We start from the raw sequence: 24,417 nt of genomic DNA on the forward strand, positions 1-24,417 counted from the left end.
GTATTAAATAATATGGATCCATGTCTATATTTAATTTAAGCATAATATAACTACATGATATCTTTTCTTTTATGCTTTATCTAAATCATAATATTAAAAAAAAACTCATTTTTATATTTAGATGTTTTTAATAATCACTTTTCTATTAACAATAATACTGATGTGCATAAAATTAGTACAGTTCTTCTATTCCCAAATAGTTCTTAATTTTTAAAACATTCAGATCTTTTTATCTTTTCTCTTAAAAGATGAGGTCCTCTCAATCTGGAAAGTGGAAACTCTGTCGCTGAAACTTCCAGGAGTGCCGGGTGGTTCCAGTTTTTCTTTTGGTGAACCACCTGATAATCTGAAAAATATTTTGAAAATCGTAAAAATGATAAAACTTCCTACAATACAAAAGAATTTTGGGCCCTAAATTAAATTTAGAACTTCTTCAATTAATACAATTTTATAACTGCGTTATGATATGTTAATAATATTAATGCACGCTGTGACTGCCCGTAAGTGGAGTTGCATAAGAGCAATAGAAAGTAAGGAACAACATGTATAATTTAAATGTGTAACTCAGTGGGCGGAACTATAGTAAATAAATAAATAAATAAATGATATGTTAATTCAGGACGATTCAGCTTTGAATAATGTTTTTAATAAAGACATTTCGTACCACCTTGGTTGATACGCTAGAGCCTTTTAGAACTGTGAAGGATTATATGTATTTTGTTTTTATACCTGTATAGTTCATGGGCACTGCAGTTAGGCGTATCTACTGGCTCTATGATGTCTAACTTCGAGTGATCTATCACGTACTTTTGTCTGTGTTTGTCATACCTGGAAAAATAAATAAAGAAGTTGTACCTACATCATCGGTTTGGTTTTAGGCGCTACGTCTTTTATGTAATTTGTAGTGAGCAATTATACTCACATTACTAAGACATATTAAGTATATTTAAACTTAAAAGCATTTAACGATCTAATTACAATATGGTAAATAATGACACATTGAAAATTGAAGATATCCCTGGGAATAACCTTAGAGGCTATCTTAGTAGCAAAGCTTCAATGGGATACTCAAAAATCTTGCTGATAAGCTTAAGTGCGCTGTTACAAAAATCGACAGTTAGTTAACTGATGTGGAAATTGCAAAAATTGTTGATTTTAATGAAACTATTTTTGATATCGGATGAGTACCTACTGCTTCGGAGATTACCTCCTACATCCAAACTTACAAATTATATTGTTAGTGTAGACTACATAATTTTCGTTAGACAAAACATTTCTAGTTACAAAAATTCGTTAATTTAAACCACAGGCACTCTAGAATTCGAAATAGACTCGTGATCTTAGGTCCCAAGTCCAAATGTTTGTAGTGAGAATGATAAAATTCACTTTGGTTTATAACTAACACAAGTTTAAAAGTATGCTCTTGAAAAGCTCACTCGCCCCAGCAATGCGCACGATTACTGATAGAATTTTGGAAAAGAGCAATCGTCGAGTTTCTTGCTGGTTCACGGTAAGAAGGGCATTGCGAACCAGTGGTAGATTCACTTCAAAATTTAAAAGCATTTTTAACAATGAAAAATTAAAAATAATAATTATCAGAAAAATTTGAAGGTAAAATAGAATGCCCTAAGTTTCTTGGTCACTTCATAGGTCCAATTACTTATTAGATTACTCTACTGACTACTATGCCACTCTACAACAATCTACTATATTATATTATTATGGTTTTTAATTTCAAGTACATTACAACTGGCGGGAAACGATGACCCCAAACAACTTCTTTCGGTAGATAGGAGGTTTGACTTTGAGTAAAGGTTCCCATCGAGGCAGATGCGCCTTTCAAGCTTACTGTGATCTCGAAACTGGAATGAATTGAAAAGAGTTTCGTAAGTAAACTATCATATTAAACCTAGTAAGTACATAATAATATTGCACCTTGTGTTTTGCTTGATAATATACGAAAATAAACCGGTCAAATCCGAGCCTGACTCGCACACCAAGGGGTCCGTACCATCATACAAGATACATATACCACTTTTATGTAGAATACTGCAAATTAATAACGGACAGCGCCATCTATATGTGATTAAGTTCACTAATTATTTTTTCATGAACACATTTTAATGCACACGTCGATGCTGCGCCAGGTCCTCGCCTCAAACCTCTCACTGAAGACCAAGCTCCGAATCTACGGAGCCTATGTCCGCTCAAGGTTGACGTACGCGGCCCCAGCCTGGTACTCACTCTGTTCGGAGTACCAGAGACGCCGCCTACAGGTCCAGCAAAACAAGTGCCTGCGCCTAATCGTGGAAGCTCCGAGGTACGTGAGGAATGACGTCATCCATCGCGACCTCAAGACGCCCACCGTGGAGGAGTACGTCCGCACACTCGCGCGGCGCATGTTTGCGCGCGCGGACAACGGACCGTACGAACACCTCCACGGCATCGCTCCACTTATCCCTCGACCGCCGACCGGACGTCAACTACCTCGTGAGCTCCTGCGATCGCCATCCCCGGCGCGGCACGCAGCCGACCTAAGTGACGACGACTACGACGACGCAAGATCCACCGGATATGACCCCGTCTCCGCGCTCGACAGCGAACTCTAGCCGCCGTCGCGCGGAGACCAATCCCGGACTAACAACACCGGATATACTAAGAAGTCCACTAGGGCCGTAAGCCAAGATGGCGGGCCCTAGCCGGTGAAATCCCGGCTAAAAGATCACCACCAGGGTACAATGTTGCCCTGCGCCTCACCCGGGTAAGGAGGCCATGCCTCGAGGCCCGTACCCCCGCTTGGCCGTTCCGACCAAACGGAGAAGACCCGCACTACTACACATTTTAATTATTTTTGTGTGACAAATTCTTTCGGATTTTTCCATTTACTTGTGCTATAATATAACTTACCTACCTACCAAATTTCATGATTCTAATTCAACGGGAAGTACCCTATAGGTTTTCGTAGCTTACTTAAGTGCTAATAATAGTTAACTAACCTGTTTTCAGTAATATTACGAGGAGATAATCGGTATAAAGGGCTGGTGGCATCGATCTCATGTACCAGGACAACAGGCCAGAGCAGGAATTGCCGTTGTTGGAGAGGCAGACTACGTGCATAATAGCGGATTACTTCGCTCTCTTTTGTCCTGGAAAAGTTTTACAAATACTGTTATTAGGAAAGGCAAAAAAAAAAAAATCATACCATCGTATTTTTTGTTTTGCGATGTAACCACGAATTCGCTGTTTTCGGTTATAACTTATAACACATCACTACCTGCCTTTAATTATTCTAGGTCAACAGGAAATAGGAACCCTATAAGTTTCGGGACTGTACTTACGACGGATAGACAGATTTCGGGTTCCTTTTTCCTCTTGAGATATGGAACCCTAAAAATGCAGACATTTAAGATCAACACAGACAAATTCGAAAAAAAATCGTGATTATCGTGGCAACATTGGTGGCAGGCACACAGGAATACAAAGAAACTACCTTGTATTTCCTATTTAAATATATCTAACTAGTACAATAAAAGAGGTAGCTTTCACTAACGTACTTCGGTTATGGTACTTCAATAGATTACTTACCTGTGCGTATTGACGAAGTGAGCTGTGAATTCAGAGCTAATTATATGGTCATAGTTAAGATCCCATGCTCTGATCATCAGGCACAGGCGGCCATCACGCATACAGATCTAAAAAAAAAAACATAAGGTAGGTACATGTTCTTCTCATTGCCAAGGTACAAGTTAGATCCAGGCATAATGAAGCGGTGATAGCCTAGTGGTTAAGATGTCGGCCTCCTTTTTGGTACATTGGGGGTTCAATCCCGGGTGCCCACTTCTAACTTTTCGGAGTTATGTGCGTTTTAAGCAATTAAAGTAGCTTTAATGGTGAAGGAAAAAATCATTGTGAGGAAACTTGCATGCTTGAGAGTTCTCCATGTCCTCAAAGGTCTGTGAAGTCCGTCAATTCGCACTTAGCCAGCGGGGTGGGCTATAGCCAAACCTTATTCCATTTTTGGAGACCCGTGCTCGGTAGTGAGCCAGCGATGAGTTGATGACGTTGATGAGTTCCTAACAAGTGACAAAATATTGTTTAACTGATTTATTGAATAATAAAAATAATGAAAAGGAGTGAAACGCTTTACACTTACAACGGCTTTTTTGCTGAAACCAACGCCATCTCTTGACAGCTTTTCCGGGCGCGTCAGTTTTGCATAAACCACGCAAGTCAGCACTCCTGACAATCCGGTGCCGAGTATCAGCTAAAATAAATAAACAATATTGTATCAGATATATATTGAGAGTACGAATAATAAGTATCAGAGATAGGTATATTGAGACTTGAGAGTATGTTAACTTTTCGCGGCGCAACTGCTGGACTGATCTTGATGCAATTTCGCCACAGAGATAGCTTGCACGCGATTCAAGAAAAGGTTCGCACGGATTTTTTAAAACTCTGAACCCACGCGGACTAAAGCTAAGCAAGTTAGCTTAGTTATTTAATAAGTAAGTAAAAGTTTTAATACAAGCTAATGCCCATGATATATTTCACGTGGATTTAGGTTATTAAAAATCTTGTGAAAACTTTAATTTTCTGGTATAAAAGTAGCCTAAGTATGTCACTCTTCAGATCTTTAACTACTTATACGAGTAAGTATATATCCTTGCAAAAAATCAAGTCAATTTATTGCGCCGCTATGCCGTGATTAAGGACATACCAACAGACAGACACACTTCCGCATTTATAATAATGGGTAGTGATTTATTTACCTGCATAATGAACAGAAATATTGATTCAGGACATTCTTCGTCTATGGCACGATCTCCGAATCCGATTGTTGTCTGAAAAATAGTATTAAACATTTAAAGTATAATATTTTAATCTCATAAAATTATATAAACCGTGTCCAGTAACCAAACTTGAAGCTAATCACACTTAATATTATAAAGGAGAAAGTTTGTATGTGTGTGTGTGTGTGTGTGTGTGTGTGTGTATGTTTGTTACTCCTTCACGCAAAAGCTACTGGACGGATTGGGCTGAAATTTAGAATGGAGATAGATTATACCCTGGATTAGCACATAGGCTACTTTTTATCCCGGAAAATCAAAGAGTTCCCACGGGAATTTTAAAAAACCTACATCCACGCGAACGAAGTCGCGGGTATCAGCTAGTTAAATATAATTAATTAACGAATTAATTTTTAAGACTATTTATTATGTTTCACCTGATAATATCATCACTGTATTGTTGAATTCCTGGGAGAAAATTGCAGGAAAACGAACTTATTAACATGGTTAATATAAGGAGTACAAAAAAGTGCTGCAGCATGATTCAATAATGACTGAGCAATTGATCAATCAACATTTTGATTGAGATCCGTCACTTTACAGCATTAACAGGGCTCTCTCCGTCACTCGTTTCATACAATCGTAGTTCCAATTTCACTTGAATATTAAGCAACCAAAGTCCATGAAATTTTGCAGACATATTCTAGAAACTAATATCTGTGTCTGTGGTGTTTTAGATTTTTCTAAAAATATGTAGTTTTAAAATTACAGGGGTTCAAAGATTTGTATGAAAATTTTTAAGACCGCGTAACTTTGAAATCGAATATTTTAACAGAAATCTGGAAAACCACAGACATAGATATTAGTTTCTAGAATATGTCTGCAAAATTTCATGGACTTTGGTTACTTAATATTCAAATGAAATTGGAACTACGATTGTATGAAACGAGTGACGGAGAGAGCCCTCTTAAGCACAAAGCGAGCAGTTTACGAGTAACTGGGTGCTTAATGGTATAATCATGCACATCTACTCATGTGATGCTGTTATAAAGCTGAAGATGATACGACTATAGGTACCTACATATTATTATATTGTACATTTAGTCTGGCACTAAGGTGACTTCATTGTGTACCTACAGCAGATTTTTTCAGACGAGATTTGTATTTCAGTTTTTATAGTAGCAATTCTTATGAACATAAAAATAAACACAAGGCGTCTTTGACCTTTCTGACGAACGAAGTGGTGAGCGCTATGCTCTTTTTAGAGGGAAATCCCGGGTTCGATTCCCGGCCGAAGAAATTTGGAATTTTATACTTTCTAAATTTTTAAGAGCTAACTTAAACCTGAATAAAAAAAAATTAAAAGAAAAAAGGAATGGCTTACACACCACAACCACATTCCGTCTACCTAGAAGATTATAAACACTTATGGAAACACTTTGCTTTCCATAACTATATTGTTTGAAAACCATAAAGCAATAGATACTGGGAAAATAGCGACACGGGTGATTTTAATAGTAATGAATCAATATTTGTAAAATACCCTGAAGAACTAGAAGAAAAATATACTTCACTAATTTATAAGTTTATGCATTCCAATAATTGGTCATTTGAGAGAAGAAATTGGAATGATTGGTCAATCAAAAGCGATTGCCCAAATTTTCTTAATTGGTAACAACCGCGTCGGTCTTACTGATCTAGATTGTAACTAATGAGTATAGGAAATTATGGATTGTTCAATTTTATTGCCACAAAAGTGGCTCTATAACCAGGGTCGGTAATATATGTTGGTTTGTTAGAAGCCATTTTGTATTTTAATGATTAAATGGATATATTTGATACAATTTTTTCGTTGATAAAAGAAGAAGCAAAATTTCATCTTGATAAGAGATACCTCTAAAGACAATCTAAAAGATTATTTTAAACTCCACAGTCAATATTGGAATTATTTAGCGTTATTAGCTCTGACGATAGCCTAATAACTTTATGTTGGTAGTAACCAAGTACTTAGTAACAGTAAAAAAATCGCTGGTCTTTTTTATTTTGCACCATTTAAGAGACGTGAACATGAATGACACGTTCCATTGCATTGTTATCATTATCTCGTCATATTGCTTGGCACGCTCCGCTATATTTAGTCTACAAAATTGAACACATGACCGAAGTAATGTATATCTCCTTCTAGTTCTTTTCCGATGTGGTATAATGTTCTTGACATCATAAATATTAGTAGAACTATGAATTTTGATCACAAATGGAGCTACAAAAAATTAAAGCGTTAAAGCATAAGTCGTAGACGCTGTAATTTTCGATGTGATGCATACCGAGAAAAATCCATACTATCCATTCCTACATACTAATATTATAAATGCGAAAGTGTGTCTGTCTGTCTGTCTGCTCGCTTTTCACGGCCCGACAGTTTAAGCAATTGTGATAAAAGGTATGTACAGAGTAAGCTAACATTCCGGAGTAACACAGGTTACTTTTTATCCGGAAAATCTTTGTTTCCACGGGATTCTTCGAATCCCATCCGTTTAACCGATTTATTTGAAATTTGGTACACAGGTAACTTGCATCCTGGACACAAGTAACTTTTTAACCCGGAAAATGAAAGAGTTTCCACGAGACTTATAAAAAATCTTTAGCCACGCGGACGAAGTCGCGGGCATTATTTAGTGTAGAATAGTAAAAAGGAAAAAGGACCTGTGCTTCAACAGAAGCAAGAAAGATGGTAACAAAGTCCTTGCCGCCGGTGACGCAGGAGTGCTGCGGTGGTTCCGGTTCGAAGTCGTAATGCGCGAGCGCGGTGATGTACCAGAAAACAGCAAACACGAGCCAGATCGTGAAGTGTACGATCACTGTGCCGATGACAATCCAGCGCCAACGAAGATTTATCTGTGGGAAAGATTTCGAATTTGTCTGTGTTGATCTTAAATGTTTGCATTAGGGTTCCGTACCTCAAAAGGAAAAACGGAACCCTTACAGGATCACTTTGTTGTCTGTCTATCTGTCTGTCCGTCTGTCAGTCTGTCGTGTCTGTCAAGAAAACCTATAGGGTACTTCCCGTAGACCTAGAATTATGAAATTCGGCAGATAGTTAGGTCTTAAAGCACAAGTAAGGAGAAAAATCCGGATTAAGATTGAAGGAGTGAATTAAGAAGGACTGTACAAGGTTATCCCTTACCAATGTGTGAAAGGTATCGTTCATTAAACGTATTTTCTCAAATGGAACGTTGGATATTAAGGCTACGTTTTCTGTGCCATTTTTAGAGACCAGTCGCTTTGGAAAATCACCGTAAGCCTTATATCGTAATGCAGGTTCAGTCCTGAAAAAAAAGGTTAAATTCATTTCTATATTATGTATTAAGGTAATTGCTATTTGACAAATCGCAAAAATGCTGTACTTTGAAGTAAATTGTTTATTTTTCTAAAGCATTAACAGCTATTAAATACATGCAATTAAAAACTTCAGTTTGTGAAGATTATAAGGGCCTCTTTTTATTTAGTATACATTATCCCAATAAAAAAAAAAAACCAAGTTGAAAACATTGCTGTTCGCAACTTGTTCTGTAAAAGTTTTCTTTAACATCTTGATACTTTGAAGCCAATCTCCAGAAAATGATATGTTTAGGTTTAGCAATCAATTTTAACTGTTAGTTTTATACTAAATGTTTTTCGTTTCTTAAATAATCTAAAACTAACCAAAAAACTTCCTGTGCTATTTATTTTCTTGCAGGCGCTCTATGGAATTCAGTGTCCACTGGACTGTCATGGCGGAAGGACTGTGCGCGTCATTTCGTCGCAAAATATTATTTAAAATGAATTTAAGCTTATTATTTTTGAATGAAAGTTGTGTTTATAATCGTTGAAAAATAAAATAGGGATTTTTTCATTTCTAAATGAAGCCTGCTTATATACTAAATTTTATTCTAAAGTTACGGTTTTACCAGGTAAATACTCGGAGGTTGTCATAGATTATGATGACAGATAGTAAGTGTTCTAAATAGGTATTATACCTATGTTAGGAGATAGCGCGCCTCGTTCCGGGTGCCGTGTTCCGAAATGGATTTCGTAGTAGTGCAAGTTTGGTGCAAGCCCCACATGACGGAGGGGTATGCGTCAGGCATTTCCTGTGTACAAAAAAAAGACCTATATTTCGGATCCATATTTCATCACTGACAATATGCACTATTCAAAGACTGTTCTTCAAACATTGAGGAATTTTGGACAGAGACATCTCGAAGGTTCCCGAAGGCTGCCTGAGTTAGATTTGTCGGCTAGCTAGCTTTTTTCGAAATTGGACTTACTTAGCTGGATTGTGTGTTAGAGCTTTCTTATGAGATATTATATGTACATAATATAACCATGGGTCTCATAAGAAAGCTCAGATTCATGCTGCGGGCAGTGGGGAGAGCCTAAAGGTTGGAACGCCATTTCGGCGGCCGTGTTTCCTGCCATATATACCTTAGATACCTGCAAGCCAAGAGTGAATAGGCATCTTCTAGGTAAGCGTGCTCCAACTTGGACCTCATCATTGCTTTCTTTAAAGCATGATTGTCGTCAAGCGCAAGCGCAAAGATTCAGGCGGCGCAAACCCGTAGCATGTGGAAGACCCTATTAAAGACCTATGTTCACTGTGGACGTCTGTCGGTTGATGTTGATGATTATGTCTTTAGTGCAAGTAGTAGTAGTTTCAGAGTTTATCGATAACAAACAAACAAACCTTTCCTCTTCATAATATATGTAGTTAGTAGCGCAAACTTGGAAAAAAATCTCGTGGACACTCTTTGATTTTCCGAGATAAATGTCATTTTACCTGACAGCCCTAATCAATTTTATCACTGATATTAATAACTAATTCATAACCGTTAAACCTAAGAGTCCAAATCTCGTTTTTCTAGTCGAGTTCCGTAGGCTCTTTGAACTCATCGCATCCCAAGAAAACCTACCATTAGATGTAGGAATAATGGAAAGAGGTCACAACCCTCAGCAATAAAGAATACGATGCGGAGAGAGATGTCACTCTCAAGGTCTTTAAATGTATCCATGCAAAAAACCACGTCGACTGGTTGCTCCGTTGCAGCGTGATTGAATATTAAACCAACAAACACACTTTCGCATTTGAAATATGGCCAATGATTATAAGAAACAGTTTAAATCTCTCTCTGCTCTCCGAGAGACGTTAGGCAAAGTGAACACGAATTATGACACTTCTGTGTTCTTATACAAGCTTAGGTCTCTCAATTTTGTCAATTAATGTCAAATTCCTTTCTCAGATCAAAACCTAGTAAGTGGTTTAAATTCAAGAGAAGTTTAGGCCGTAGTCTTCAACAAGAAACTCGGCGGTTGCTCTTTTCAAAGATTTGATATACAATATTAAATTGCTCAAAACGCACATAACTGAAAAGTTAGTAGTGCGTGATTCCGGGATCGAACCCCCGACCTTCGATTAGGAGGCGGACGTTCTAACCACTAGGCTATGACAGTTTTTAAATTAAAGGGGTTTAAATATTTTAGTGTGAAGACTGGCCAACACATTTATTCATTACATGTGCATCATTTTCTTTTTTAGGGTTCTGTACCTCAAAATGAAAAACGGAGCTCTTAAAGGACCACTTTGCTGTCTGTCCATTTGTCCGTCCGTCAAGAAAACCTATACAGTACTTCCCGTTGATCTAGAATCACGAAATTTGTTCTCGGATTTATTCCTTTACTTGGGCTATGAGATTTGAGACCTATCTACCTGCCCATAATTCTAGGTTAACGGGAAATACCCTATCGGTTTTCTTGACAGACACGACAGACGGACAGACGGACAGAAAGACAGACAACAAAGTGATCCTATAAGGGTCCCGTGTTTCCTTTTGAGATATGGAACCCTAAAAACATTATGTAAGTATGCAAAGTATTTCCCTTGCAAACCATATTTAACAGTTGACATGTAGAGGTCATTGACTTTTCCTATCTTACTTTTAAGTTTTAATGCATTATTAAGTATTTACTGTTTTGACATGGTATTTAGATAATGGGTGATATTTATTTTATTTAATCTAATTCCTTTTAAAAACTTAGTAAGGCGCATTAATCTATAAAAACCTAGCCAGTTCAAAGACTTACTATGTTTTAAAATGGTCAAAGCGACTTGCTAGCTTTTAATTTTACTTTAATGTGGGTGTCCTTACAATACAACGGGACATACTATGAAAGTTAGGCTTATGACATAAAACGATTTTCGGAAAAATGACATTTACTTTGTTTTGATATGGGGCGGTCGATATAATTAGGTACTAGGGTAAAGGCTCGAGTAAATGAACAGATTGGACGTTTTTACATGTATTAAGAGCTGGAATAAAAAACCGGCTGATATACCTTTTTTAAATATTTTCTTACAAATTCTTACACTTTTTTCAATTTCAATTTCAAAACCGTGTTCCGTTCAAACCGTTCAAAAGTGCGTGTGCGTGCGTCCATGTGTGTGTGTGAGTGTGTTGTATGTTTGTACGAGTGTTTGTGAGTGTGGTATTGCGTTGTATAACCACATGAGTAGCGAACAGAGTCAAAGCTTCATACAAGCGCGCTACGATAGGTACACTACTACAAGCTTGAGGCGCGTGTGTGCGTGAGCACAGGCGCTACGTCGCGTACGGAGAGAAATCGGTTTATACCGGCTCGGCCTGTGCTCAAGTTCAGGGGCTGCAGTACACGTCGCGCGTCGTGTTTTCATTTAATTTAATGTTAATGATAATAATTTAAATAGTGTTTAAAATCTATTTTCTTGAACTGTCATAGATTTTGTTCAAAATCAATATCTGAGGATCCCTAGGATCACAAAACAGGAAATTGTTACCAAAATTTAAAAAAATCGACGCCATTTTGAAATTCTTTGTTAATTGACCGATTTCGTTCAAAATCGATATTTAGAGCTCCCTGGGATCACAAAATAAGAAACTGTTACCAAAATTTAAAAAAGTCGACGCCATTTTGAAATTCTTTGTTAATTGACCGATTTCGTTCAAAATCGATATCTAGAGCTCCCTGGGATCACGAAATAAGAAACTGTTACCAAAATTTAAAAAGTCGACGCCATTTTGAAATTCTTTTTTAATTGACCGATTTCGTTCAAAATCGATATTTAGAGCTCCCTGGGGATCACAAAATAAGAAACTGTTACCAAAATTTAAAAAAGTCGACGCCATTTTGAAATTCTTTGTTAATTGACTGATTTCGTTCAAAATCGATATTTAGAGCTCCCCGGGATCACAAAATAAGAAACTGTTACCAAAATTTAAAAAAGTCGACGCCATTTTGAAATTCTTTGTTAATTGACCGATTTCGTTCAAAATCGATATTTAGAGCTCCCTGGGATCACAAAATAAGAAACTGTTACCAAAATTTAAAAAAGTCGACGCCATTTTGAAATTCTTCGTTAATTGACCGATTTCGTTCAAAATCGATATTTAGAGCTCCCTGGGATCACGAAATAAGAAACTGTTACCAAAATTTAAAAAAGTCGACGCCATTTTGAAATTCTTTGTTAATTGACTGATTTCGTTCAAAATCGATATTTAGAGCTCCCCGGGATCACAAAATAAGAAACTGTTACCAAAATTTAAAAAAGTCGACGCCATTTTGAAATTCTTTGTTAATTGACCGATTTCGTTCAAAATCGATATTTAGAGCTCCCTGCGATCACAAAATAAGAAACTGTTACCAAAATTTAAAAAAGTCGACGCCATTTTGAAATTCTTTGTTAATTGACCGATTTCGTTCAAAATCGATATTTAGAGCTCCCTGGGATCACGAAATAAGAAACTGTTACCAAAATTTAAAAAAGTCGACGCCATTTTGAAATGCTTTGTTAATTGACCGATTTCGTTCAAAATCGATATTTAGAGCTCCCTGGGATCACAAAATAAGAAACTGTTACCAAAATTTAAAAAAGTCGACGCTATTTTGAAATTCTTTGTTAATTGACCGATTTCGTTCAAAATCGATATTTAGAGCTCCCTGGGATCACAAAATAGGAAACTGTAACCAAAATTTAAAAAAGTTGGCACCATTTATAATTCTTTCTAAATTGACTGATTTCGTTCAAAATCGATATTTAGATCTATGGATCGATATTTAAAGATCGATATTTAAACTAAGCAAACACAACAAAAACAAACTTTACCATCTTGTTGAACAAATAACTATTGTTAATTAAATTGTATCCTCCAGTGCCAACCCTACCAAAATAGTTATAAAATTTGCTTGCTTCTTAGAAGCTTTGCCTCTGTTTGCTACTCTGTGGTATAACACCATGTTAGTAAATCTTAGTATATTTTTAACCGACTTTAAAAAAAGGAAGAGTTTCTGAATTCGTCGGTATCTTTTTTTTTTATGTATGTTCCCCGATTACTCAAAGACGCCTGGACTGATTTGGATTTTTTTTTTGTTTGATAGGGTATACTTTGCAAGTGGTCCCATATAAATTTGGTAAAGATCTGATGAATATCTTTGAAGATGGAGAACAGAACTCCTCAATGGATAAGAGCAAATTCAATTTGTTTTTAATGTATGTTCACCGATTGCTCAAAGACGCCTGGACCGATTTGGAATTTTTTTTTTTGAAAAGCTAGGTATACTTTGCAGGTGGTCCCATATAAATTTGATGAAGTTCTGATGAATATCTTCTGAGATGGAGAACAGAACTCCTCAATGGATAAGAGCAAATTGCTCGCGATCAGTGTAATTGCTTAGTAAACAGTAGGGTTTTAGCTGGGCATGGCATATTATTATAGTACAGTGGGGCCACTAAAAATTTTGAAATAAAAAATTTTCAAAAGAAAAATAAAACCGACTTCAAAAACCACAATAACTTAAATTATTTTTTACTTTTTAGTGTTTGTGATTTTGAAATCGGTTTTATTTTTCTTTTGAATTTTTTTTATATTTATTCTGGTATTCTTCTTTCTTGGATATGGATCCCTCTTGGGTATCCCCATTTCTCTCTGTCTTTGGTACTATCAAGCTAATTTTCTCTCGCGATTTGCACAATAGCATTAGACCAACGCGTCTTCGGTCTACCTACCTGTCCTTCTTTCATCTGTAAAAATCGATACAATATGACCATTTGCATTTCAGTTTTAGGGCATGTCTCAAGGTGTCTGTAGGCTTTGTCTTTTTTCTTATGTCTTCAATTCTCACTTTGAATATTTTTTGCTTAATTTATGCAACTTGCCATCGCCCTTTAGCAAGTTACTATTTCTTTTTATATTCTTTGTCTGGACCCATGTTTGGCTGGCATAGGTAAGGCATGGCAGGATGCATGTATCTATAACGGATCTTTTAAGATGTACTGGGTAAGCTCCTTTCATTCTTTCCTTTTGTGCCCAGTAAAACAAGCATACTCGGGCCACTTTGAGAACCCATTAGCAGCTAACAGCAAGGCCTGGACTCCAATTTTTATATGTGGAAGCTGTATTTCCTCGTTGCGTTTATGAGCAAATAAGAATAGTTAACTACTTTTACTAAAAAAAAAATTTATTATTTGGCGCGAACCATCTAAACACCATGATGATTATTATTTCTGCGTTGTGAATATTACCAGAAGAAACAGCAAAAAAATTGTTCCAAGCGGCTCTATTGTAACTTGCAGTCTGCAATTTGAACGCTTCTGACTTCTGGTGATAAATCTGTACCTCAGCCCCAACCCAGTACCTCTAATCTACCATTTCAAGAACTTTCAGAAGGTAGTGACGATGTAGTGACTTTTTTACATCTCAACTTAGACCATTCAATCAAAATTATTTGGATCACTTAATGAGAGATCTTAGATTGTCTAAAAAGCATCAGAACATGTGGCTTCTCGGCTCAAAGGAACAAATCTGATAACATCAGACACTTGTGTTACGGTATATTATTCTCACTACTCTTAACACATTCAGTAGCTGATGTTGCACTTCCAGCGACTTGGATGCAACAAGGGCGTTAAGTTTCATTTTCTCTGTAGTCATTTGGACTGTTTTCCAGAAAATTTAGGTGACTTTCAAACTAAGATAACTATACCAAAGGGGATAATATCATATGAAAGGGCTCTATTATACATTCTAAAACAGGTTTTATTTATTATTATTATGTAAAAGAGTTTTTGATTTATCGCGCAAAATGTAGAAAAAAATATACAATAAGTCAAAAACTGAAAATCTGACAATTTTTTTTAAATTCCAAGCCGAAAATATACTTAAGAATTTATTAATAGGAATCGAGAGTTTATGCACTAGATAGAGTTCGTTCATTCACTAAATTCCCAGTTCATTTACTGGCAATTTATCCTTTTGTTAAATAAAATAATTTATAATAATTAATACCACGCATTTTATTTGATTTTTTGATATACTGTGTACAGATACACAAAAAATAAAAATTATATATAGAACAATTCTCATATATCTTAATTTTAGGTGAAAGTCAGGGTAATCCTTATTCGTTCATGTACTGGATCTTTTACCCTCCTACGTCAAAATACTAAAAGTCCGCGTAAATTTCGCAGATTGAAATGTCTGCTTGATTAATTGTCAATAGAGGGTCATGACATGTCAAAATTGCTAGTTTGAAGGTGAAATCGTCTAAGTCATTCGAGATGGTTTTCCTCTTAATAAATCGACACAAACTAAATCCGTTTGTTTAGCTTACAAACAAAGGAAAAAGAATTTGAAAGTCGAAGACTTCGAAGTCTTTTTGATTACAATTTCTTGTAAGGTGTTAAGAGGAAAACCATCTCGAATGACTTAGACGATTTCACCTTCAAACTAGCAATTTTGACATGTCATGACCCTCTATTGACAATTAATCAAGCAGACATTTCAATCTGCGAAATTTACGCGGACTTTTAGTATTTTGACGTAGGAGGGTAAAAGATCCAGTACATGAACGAATAAGGATTACCCTGACTTTCACCTAAAATTAAGATATATGAGAATTGTTCTATATATAATTTTTATTTTTTGTGTATCTGTACACAGTATATCAAAAAATCAAATAAAATGCGTGGTATTAATTATTATAAATTATTTTATTTAACAAAAGGATAAATTGCCAGTAAATGAACTGGGAATTTAGTGAATGAACGAACTCTATCTAGTGCATAAACTCTCGATTCCTATTAATAAATTCTTAAGTATATTTTCGGCTTGGAATTTAAAAAAAATTGTCAGATTTTCAGTTTTTGACTTATTGTATATTTTTTTCTACATTTTGCGCGATAAATCAAAAACTCTTTTACATAATAATAATAAATAAAACCTGTTTTAGAATGTATAATAGAGCCCTTTCATATGATATTATCCCCTTTGGTATAGTTATCTTAGTTTGAAAGTCACCTAAATTTTCTGGAAAACAGTCCAAATGACTACAGAGAAAATGAAACTTAACGCCCTTGTTGCATCCAAGTCGCTGGAAGTGCAACATCAGCTACTGAATGTGTTAAGAGTAGTGAGAATAATATACCGTAACACAAGTGTCTGATGTTATCAGATTTGTTCCTTTGAGCCGAGAAGCCACATGTTCTGATGCTTTTTAGACAATCTAAGATCTCTCATTAAGTGATCCAAATAATTTTGATTGAATGGTCTAAGTTGAGATGTAAAAAAGTCACTACATCGTCACTACCTTCTGAAAGTTCTTGAAATGGTAGATTAGAGGTACTGGGTTGGGGCTGAGGTACAGATTTATCACCAGAAGTCAGAAGCGTTCAAATTGCAGACTGCAAGTTACAATAGAGCCGCTTGGAACAATTTTTTTGCTGTTTCTTCTGGTAATATTCACAACGCAGAAATAATAATCATCATGGTGTTTAGATGGTTCGCGCCAAATAATAAATTTTTTTTTTAGTAAAAGTAGTTAACTATTCTTATTTGCTCATAAACGCAACGAGGAAATACAGCTTCCACATATAAAAATTGGAGTCCAGGCCTTGCTGTTAGCTGCTAATGGGTTCTCAAAGTGGCCCGAGTATGCTTGTTTTACTGGGCACAAAAGGAAAGAATGAAAGGAGCTTACCCAGTACATCTTAAAAGATCCGTTATAGATACATGCATCCTGCCATGCCTTACCTATGCCAGCCAAACATGGGTCCAGACAAAGAATATAAAAAGAAATAGTAACTTGCTAAAGGGCGATGGCAAGTTGCATAAATTAAGCAAAAAATATTCAAAGTGAGAATTGAAGACATAAGAAAAAAGACAAAGCCTACAGACACCTTGAGACATGCCCTAAAACTGAAATGCAAATGGTCATATTGTATCGATTTTTACAGATGAAAGAAGGACAGGTAGGTAGACCGAAGACGCGTTGGTCTAATGCTATTGTGCAAATCGCGAGAGAAAATTAGCTTGATAGTACCAAAGACAGAGAGAAATGGGGATACCCAAGAGGGATCCATATCCAAGAAAGAAGAATACCAGAATAAATATAAAAAAAAATTCAAAAGAAAAATAAAACCGATTTCAAAATCACAAACACTAAAAAGTAAAAAATAATTTAAGTTATTGTGGTTTTTGAAGTCGGTTTTATTTTTCTTTTGAAAATTTTTTATTTCAAAATTTTTAGTGGCCCCACTGTACTATAATAATATGCCATGCCCAGCTAAAACCCTACTGTTTACTAAGCAATTACACTGATCGCGAGCAATTTGCTCTTATCCATTGAGGAGTTCTGTTCTCCATCTCAGAAGATATTCATCAGAACTTCATCAAATTTATATGGGACCACCTGCAAAGTATACCTAGCTTTTCAAAAAAAAAAATTCCAAATCGGTCCAGGCGTCTTTGAGCAATCGGTGAACATACATTAAAAACAAATTGAATTTGCTCTTATCCATTGAGGAGTTCTGTTCTCCATCTTCAAAGATATTCATCAGATCTTTACCAAATTTATATGGGACCACTTGCAAAGTATACCCTATCAAACAAAAAAAAAATCCAAATCAGTCCAGGCGTCTTTGAGTAATCGGGGAACATACATAAAAAAAAAAGATACCGACGAATTCAGAAACTCTTCCTTTTTTTAAAGTCGGTTAAAAATATACTAAGATTTACTAACATGGTGTTATACCACAGAGTAGCAAACAGAGGCAAAGCTTCTAAGAAGCAAGCAAATTTTATAACTATTTTGGTAGGGTTGGCACTGGAGGATACAATTTAATTAACAATAGTTATTTGTTCAACAAGATGGTAAAGTTTGTTTTTGTTGTGTTTGCTTAGTTTAAATATCGATCTTTAAATATCGATCCATAGATCTAAATATCGATTTTGAACGAAATCAGTCAATTTAGAAAGAATTATAAATGGTGCCAACTTTTTTAAATTTTGGTTACAGTTTCCTATTTTGTGATCCCAGGGAGCTCTAAATATCGATTTTGAACGAAATCGGTCAATTAACAAAGAATTTCAAAATAGCGTCGACTTTTTTAAATTTTGGTAACAGTTTCTTATTTTGTGATCCCAGGGAGCTCTAAATATCGATTTTGAACGAAATCGGTCAATTAACAAAGCATTTCAAAATGGCGTCGACTTTTTTAAATTTTGGTAACAGTTTCTTATTTCGTGATCCCAGGGAGCTCTAAATATCGATTTTGAACGAAATCGGTCAATTAACAAAGAATTTCAAAATGGCGTCGACTTTTTTAAATTTTGGTAACAGTTTCTTATTTTGTGATCGCAGGGAGCTCTAAATATCGATTTTGAACGAAATCGGTCAATTAACAAAGAATTTCAAAATGGCGTCGACTTTTTTAAATTTTGGTAACAGTTTCTTATTTTGTGATCCCGGGGAGCTCTAAATATCGATTTTGAACGAAATCAGTCAATTAACAAAGAATTTCAAAATGGCGTCGACTTTTTTAAATTTTGGTAACAGTTTCTTATTTCGTGATCCCAGGGAGCTCTAAATATCGATTTTGAACGAAATCGGTCAATTAACGAAGAATTTCAAAATGGCGTCGACTTTTTTAAATTTTGGTAACAGTTTCTTATTTTGTGATCCCAGGGAGCTCTAAATATCGATTTTGAACGAAATCGGTCAATTAACAAAGAATTTCAAAATGGCGTCGACTTTTTTAAATTTTGGTAACAGTTTCTTATTTTGTGATCCCGGGGAGCTCTAAATATCGATTTTGAACGAAATCAGTCAATTAACAAAGAATTTCAAAATGGCGTCGACTTTTTTAAATTTTGGTAACAGTTTCTTATTTTGTGATCCCCAGGGAGCTCTAAATATCGATTTTGAACGAAATCGGTCAATTAAAAAAGAATTTCAAAATGGCGTCGACTTTTTAAATTTTGGTAACAGTTTCTTATTTCGTGATCCCAGGGAGCTCTAGATATCGATTTTGAACGAAATCGGTCAATTAACAAAGAATTTCAAAATGGCGTCGACTTTTTTAAATTTTGGTAACAGTTTCTTATTTTGTGATCCCAGGGAGCTCTAAATATCGATTTTGAACGAAATCGGTCAATTAACAAAGAATTTCAAAATGGCGTCGATTTTTTTAAATTTTGGTAACAATTTCCTGTTTTGTGATCCTAGGGATCCTCAGATATTGATTTTGAACAAAATCTATGACAGTTCAAGAAAATAGATTTTAAACACTATTTAAATTATTATCATTAACATTAAATTAAATGAAAACACGACGCGCGACGTGTACTGCAGCCCCTGAACTTGAGCACAGGCCGAGCCGGTATAAACCGATTTCTCTCCGTACGCGACGTAGCGCCTGTGCTCACGCACACACGCGCCTCAAGCTTGTAGTAGTGTACCTATCGTAGCGCGCTTGTATGAAGCTTTGACTCTGTTCGCTACTCATGTGGTTATACAACGCAATACCACACTCACAAACACTCGTACAAACATACAACACACTCACACACACACATGGACGCACGCACACGCACTTTTGAACGGTTTGAACGGAACACGGTTTTGAAATTGAAATTGAAAAAAGTGTAAGAATTTGTAAGAAAATATTTAAAAAAGGTATATCAGCCGGTTTTTTATTCCAGCTCTTAATACATGTAAAAACGTCCAATCTGTTCATTTACTCGAGCCTTTACCCTAGTACCTAATTATATCGACCGCCCCATATCAAAACAAAGTAAATGTCATTTTTCCGAAAATCGTTTTATGTCATAAGCCTAACTTTCATAGTATGTCCCGTTGTATTGTAAGGACACCCACATTAAAGTAAAATTAAAAGCTAGCAAGTCGCTTTGACCATTTTAAAACATAGTAAGTCTTTGAACTGGCTAGGTTTTTATAGATTAATGCGCCTTACTAAGTTTTTAAAAGGAATTAGATTAAATAAAATAAATATCACCCATTATCTAAATACCATGTCAAAACAGTAAATACTTAATAATGCATTAAAACTTAAAAGTAAGATAGGAAAAGTCAATGACCTCTACATGTCAACTGTTAAATATGGTTTGCAAGGGAAATACTTTGCATACTTACATAATGTTTTTAGGGTTCCATATCTCAAAAGGAAACACGGGACCCTTATAGGATCACTTTGTTGTCTGTCTTTCTGTCCGTCTGTCCGTCTGTCGTGTCTGTCAAGAAAACCGATAGGGTATTTCCCGTTAACCTAGAATTATGGGCAGGTAGATAGGTCTCAAATCTCATAGCCCAAGTAAAGGAATAAATCCGAGAACAAATTTCGTGATTCTAGATCAACGGGAAGTACTGTATAGGTTTTCTTGACGGACGGACAAATGGACAGACAGCAAAGTGGTCCTTTAAGAGCTCCGTTTTTCATTTTGAGGTACAGAACCCTAAAAAAGAAAATGATGCACATGTAATGAATAAATGTGTTGGCCAGTCTTCACACTAAAATATTTAAACCCCTTTAATTTAAAAACTGTCATAGCCTAGTGGTTAGAACGTCCGCCTCCTAATCGAAGGTCGGGGGTTCGATCCCGGAATCACGCACTACTAACTTTTCAGTTATGTGCGTTTTGAGCAATTTAATATTGTATATCAAATCTTTGAAAAGAGCAACCGCCGAGTTTCTTGTTGAAGACTACGGCCTAAACTTCTCTTGAATTTAAACCACTTACTAGGTTTTGATCTGAGAAAGGAATTTGACATTAATTGACAAAATTGAGAGACCTAAGCTTGTATAAGAACACAGAAGTGTCATAATTCGTGTTCACTTTGCCTAACGTCTCTCGGAGAGCAGAGAGAGATTTAAACTGTTTCTTATAATCATTGGCCATATTTCAAATGCGAAAGTGTGTTTGTTGGTTTAATATTCAATCACGCTGCAACGGAGCAACCAGTCGACGTGGTTTTTTGCATGGATACATTTAAAGACCTTGAGAGTGACATCTCTCTCCGCATCGTATTCTTTATTGCTGAGGGTTGTGACCTCTTTCCATTATTCCTACATCTAATGGTAGGTTTTCTTGGGATGCGATGAGTTCAAAGAGCCTACGGAACTCGACTAGAAAAACGAGATTTGGACTCTTAGGTTTAACGGTTATGAATTAGTTATTAATATCAGTGATAAAATTGATTAGGGCTGTCAGGTAAAATGACATTTATCTCGGAAAATCAAAGAGTGTCCACGAGATTTTTTTCCAAGTTTGCGCTACTAACTACATATATTATGAAGAGGAAAGGTTTGTTTGTTTGTTATCGATAAACTCTGAAACTACTGAACTACTTGCACTAAAGACATAATCATCAACATCAACCGACAGACGTCCACAGTGAACATAGGTCTTTAATAGGGTCTTCCACATGCTACGGGTTTGCGCCGCCTGAATCTTTGCGCTTGCGCTTGACGACAATCATGCTTTAAAGAAAGCAATGATGAGGTCCAAGTTGGAGCACGCTTACCTAGAAGATGCCTATTCACTCTTGGCTTGCAGGTATCTAAGGTATATATGGCAGGAAACACGGCCGCCGAAATGGCGTTCCAACCTTTAGGCTCTCCCCACTGCCCGCAGCATGAATCTGAGCTTTCTTATGAGACCCATGGTTATATTATGTACATATAATATCTCATAAGAAAGCTCTAACACACAATCCAGCTAAGTAAGTCCAATTTCGAAAAAAGCTAGCTAGCCGACAAATCTAACTCAGGCAGCCTTCGGGAACCTTCGAGATGTCTCTGTCCAAAATTCCTCAATGTTTGAAGAACAGTCTTTGAATAGTGCATATTGTCAGTGATGAAATATGGATCCGAAATATAGGTCTTTTTTTTGTACACAGGAAATGCCTGACGCATACCCCTCCGTCATGTGGGGCTTGCACCAAACTTGCACTACTACGAAATCCATTTCGGAACACGGCACCCGGAACGAGGCGCGCTATCTCCTAACATAGGTATAATACCTATTTAGAACACTTACTATCTGTCATCATAATCTATGACAACCTCCGAGTATTTACCTGGTAAAACCGTAACTTTAGAATAAAATTTAGTATATAAGCAGGCTTCATTTAGAAATGAAAAAATCCCTATTTTATTTTTCAACGATTATAAACACAACTTTCATTCAAAAATAATAAGCTTAAATTCATTTTAAATAATATTTTGCGACGAAATGACGCGCACAGTCCTTCCGCCATGACAGTCCAGTGGACACTGAATTCCATAGAGCGCCTGCAAGAAAATAAATAGCACAGGAAGTTTTTTGGTTAGTTTTAGATTATTTAAGAAACGAAAAACATTTAGTATAAAACTAACAGTTAAAATTGATTGCTAAACCTAAACATATCATTTTCTGGAGATTGGCTTCAAAGTATCAAGATGTTAAAGAAAACTTTTACAGAACAAGTTGCGAACAGCAATGTTTTCAACTTGGTTTTTTTTTTTTATTGGGATAATGTATACTAAATAAAAAGAGGCCCTTATAATCTTCACAAACTGAAGTTTTTAATTGCATGTATTTAATAGCTGTTAATGCTTTAGAAAAATAAACAATTTACTTCAAAGTACAGCATTTTTGCGATTTGTCAAATAGCAATTACCTTAAAAATTTTGAACTAAATTTTGTTACAAAATATAAAATTTACTCGATACCTATTTTTTTTACAATAACGCTTGCGTAAAGAAATGACTAAGTACCTATTTGTCCAAGTTTATTATTTTATCGAAGAAGAGTACGAGTAAATAAGTGAATTTGTATGCAAATCTCGACTACCGCCTTGTTATTCAACTAATATTTACAGGCGACAAGATAATGAAATGTACTTTTGCCATAAATACAATCGTGTCTTCCTCATTAAATACTATTTTTAAATTTTCTTACTCACCTTTTTATTGATTCACACTTTTTCATAGGCTTAGGGGGTATGATTTTATGGTTTTCAATTTTCTTCTTAGTCTTCTCTCCAACGTGTATATGATTTAGGAGTATCTTTTCATTTTCTCCTTTTCTAATGCTCAGACTCGTATTACTTTGGGTTATAATAATTTTAGGTAGCTGTTGTGATAAACGTCGTAATCTTTCAGACTTAATCACATTAGAAATTGAAGTAATGCTTCCACTAGAAAACATTTCATTTTCAACCTTGAAATCTATGTTTGGGACTAGATCTAAGGATTTTGATTTTGGCACAGCATAAATAGAATTTATGTCCTTATTTTGTATTTTTTCCTTTATTTCTGCAATGGTTTCATATCCAGGGTCAGGGTCTTCGTCTTGTTTTACTTCATCCTCGTACATAAAGTTATCAGATTTGACTGTCTCCAAATAATGAAGGCACTCTTCGTATAGTTGATTAATTTGTTCAAATTCTAAATCATTGGGTGTTTCATTATCCATATTATTTGCAAATTTAGATGTCTTAATAGTGTGTGTATATTTCTTAGTAAAATTCTTTTTAATCCCTTTTTTTCTTAAACACGAAAATTTAAAATGAAACTTAATATATTATCACTGTCCTTTATTTGTCTGAGGTTATTTGGAATGCACAGAACCGTTCTTAATTTCACTTTCATTCAAATAAAAATAGTTTTCACAAAAGATATATTTACTAAATTTTAACTGAGAACTCGTTTACTTTCGAGATGCGCTACAGAGCCAATAGTGTTATCAGATGCTTATCTGTTATCAACGCTAATTGCGTGAGTGAAGAGCAAGCACTAAGCCACATTAAGCGGACGGAGCAGTGCTACTCTGGCCTTGTTAAGATGCTTGGGTTATTCTACATTGCAATTTTTGTTTCAATTTCTTTAATAAAACCGGTCAAGTGCGAATCGGTCTCGCACTCGAAGGGTTCTGCAGGTACCATTGTACAAGAAATATCTTTTTTTTGTGATTTAACCACAAATTCACTGTTTTCAGATTTTTCCCTTTACTCGTGCTATACTTAACACATTGCTACCTGCCCATGATTCTAGACAAACGGCAGTACTTACCCTGTAGGTTTTGATTCCCATGGCAGATCTTGGCATACAGACAGACAGACAGGCAGACAGACATCAAATAAGAGTTCCTACGGAACGGTACGGAACCCTGATAAATGACAAAGACTGACTTTCAATCTTGAATTTCCAAATCCTACCTAATTGTGGTATAAGTTGGTTGGGTTTTTGGAAGTCCCAATAATTTAATCTAATTAAAAAAAATAC

The 24,417-nt window shown here is 35.7% G+C and overlaps 1 protein-coding gene across 2 annotated transcripts; it reads right to left on the bottom strand.

The window, feature by feature from the left end:
* Nucleotides 1-114: 114 nt before the first annotated feature.
* On the bottom strand, nt 115-24,031 carry LOC123865698 (ATP-sensitive inward rectifier potassium channel 11-like). Of its 2 annotated transcripts, XM_045906906.1 has the most exons (10): nt 23,097-24,027; nt 7,975-8,116; nt 7,494-7,685; nt 4,773-4,844; nt 4,154-4,264; nt 3,586-3,692; nt 2,997-3,146; nt 1,743-1,862; nt 730-828; nt 115-346 (listed from the first exon to the last, which is right to left on the bottom strand). In XM_045906906.1, exons 1-10 carry the CDS (start codon nt 23,606-23,608, stop codon nt 220-222), a joined length of 1,632 nt encoding a protein of 543 aa, XP_045762862.1. In that variant the 5' UTR covers nt 23,609-24,027; the 3' UTR covers nt 115-219. The 2 variants fall into 2 exon arrangements, with proteins under 2 accessions (XP_045762862.1, XP_045762863.1); XM_045906907.1 differs by lacking the exon at nt 115-346 and having other exon boundaries at nt 757-828; nt 1,748-1,862; nt 23,097-24,031.
* Nucleotides 24,032-24,417: the final 386 nt, after the last annotated feature.

The sequence above is a fragment of the Maniola jurtina genome, chromosome 5, assembly GCF_905333055.1.
Source record: "Maniola jurtina chromosome 5, ilManJurt1.1, whole genome shotgun sequence".
NCBI classification, from domain to species: domain Eukaryota; kingdom Metazoa; phylum Arthropoda; class Insecta; order Lepidoptera; family Nymphalidae; genus Maniola; species Maniola jurtina.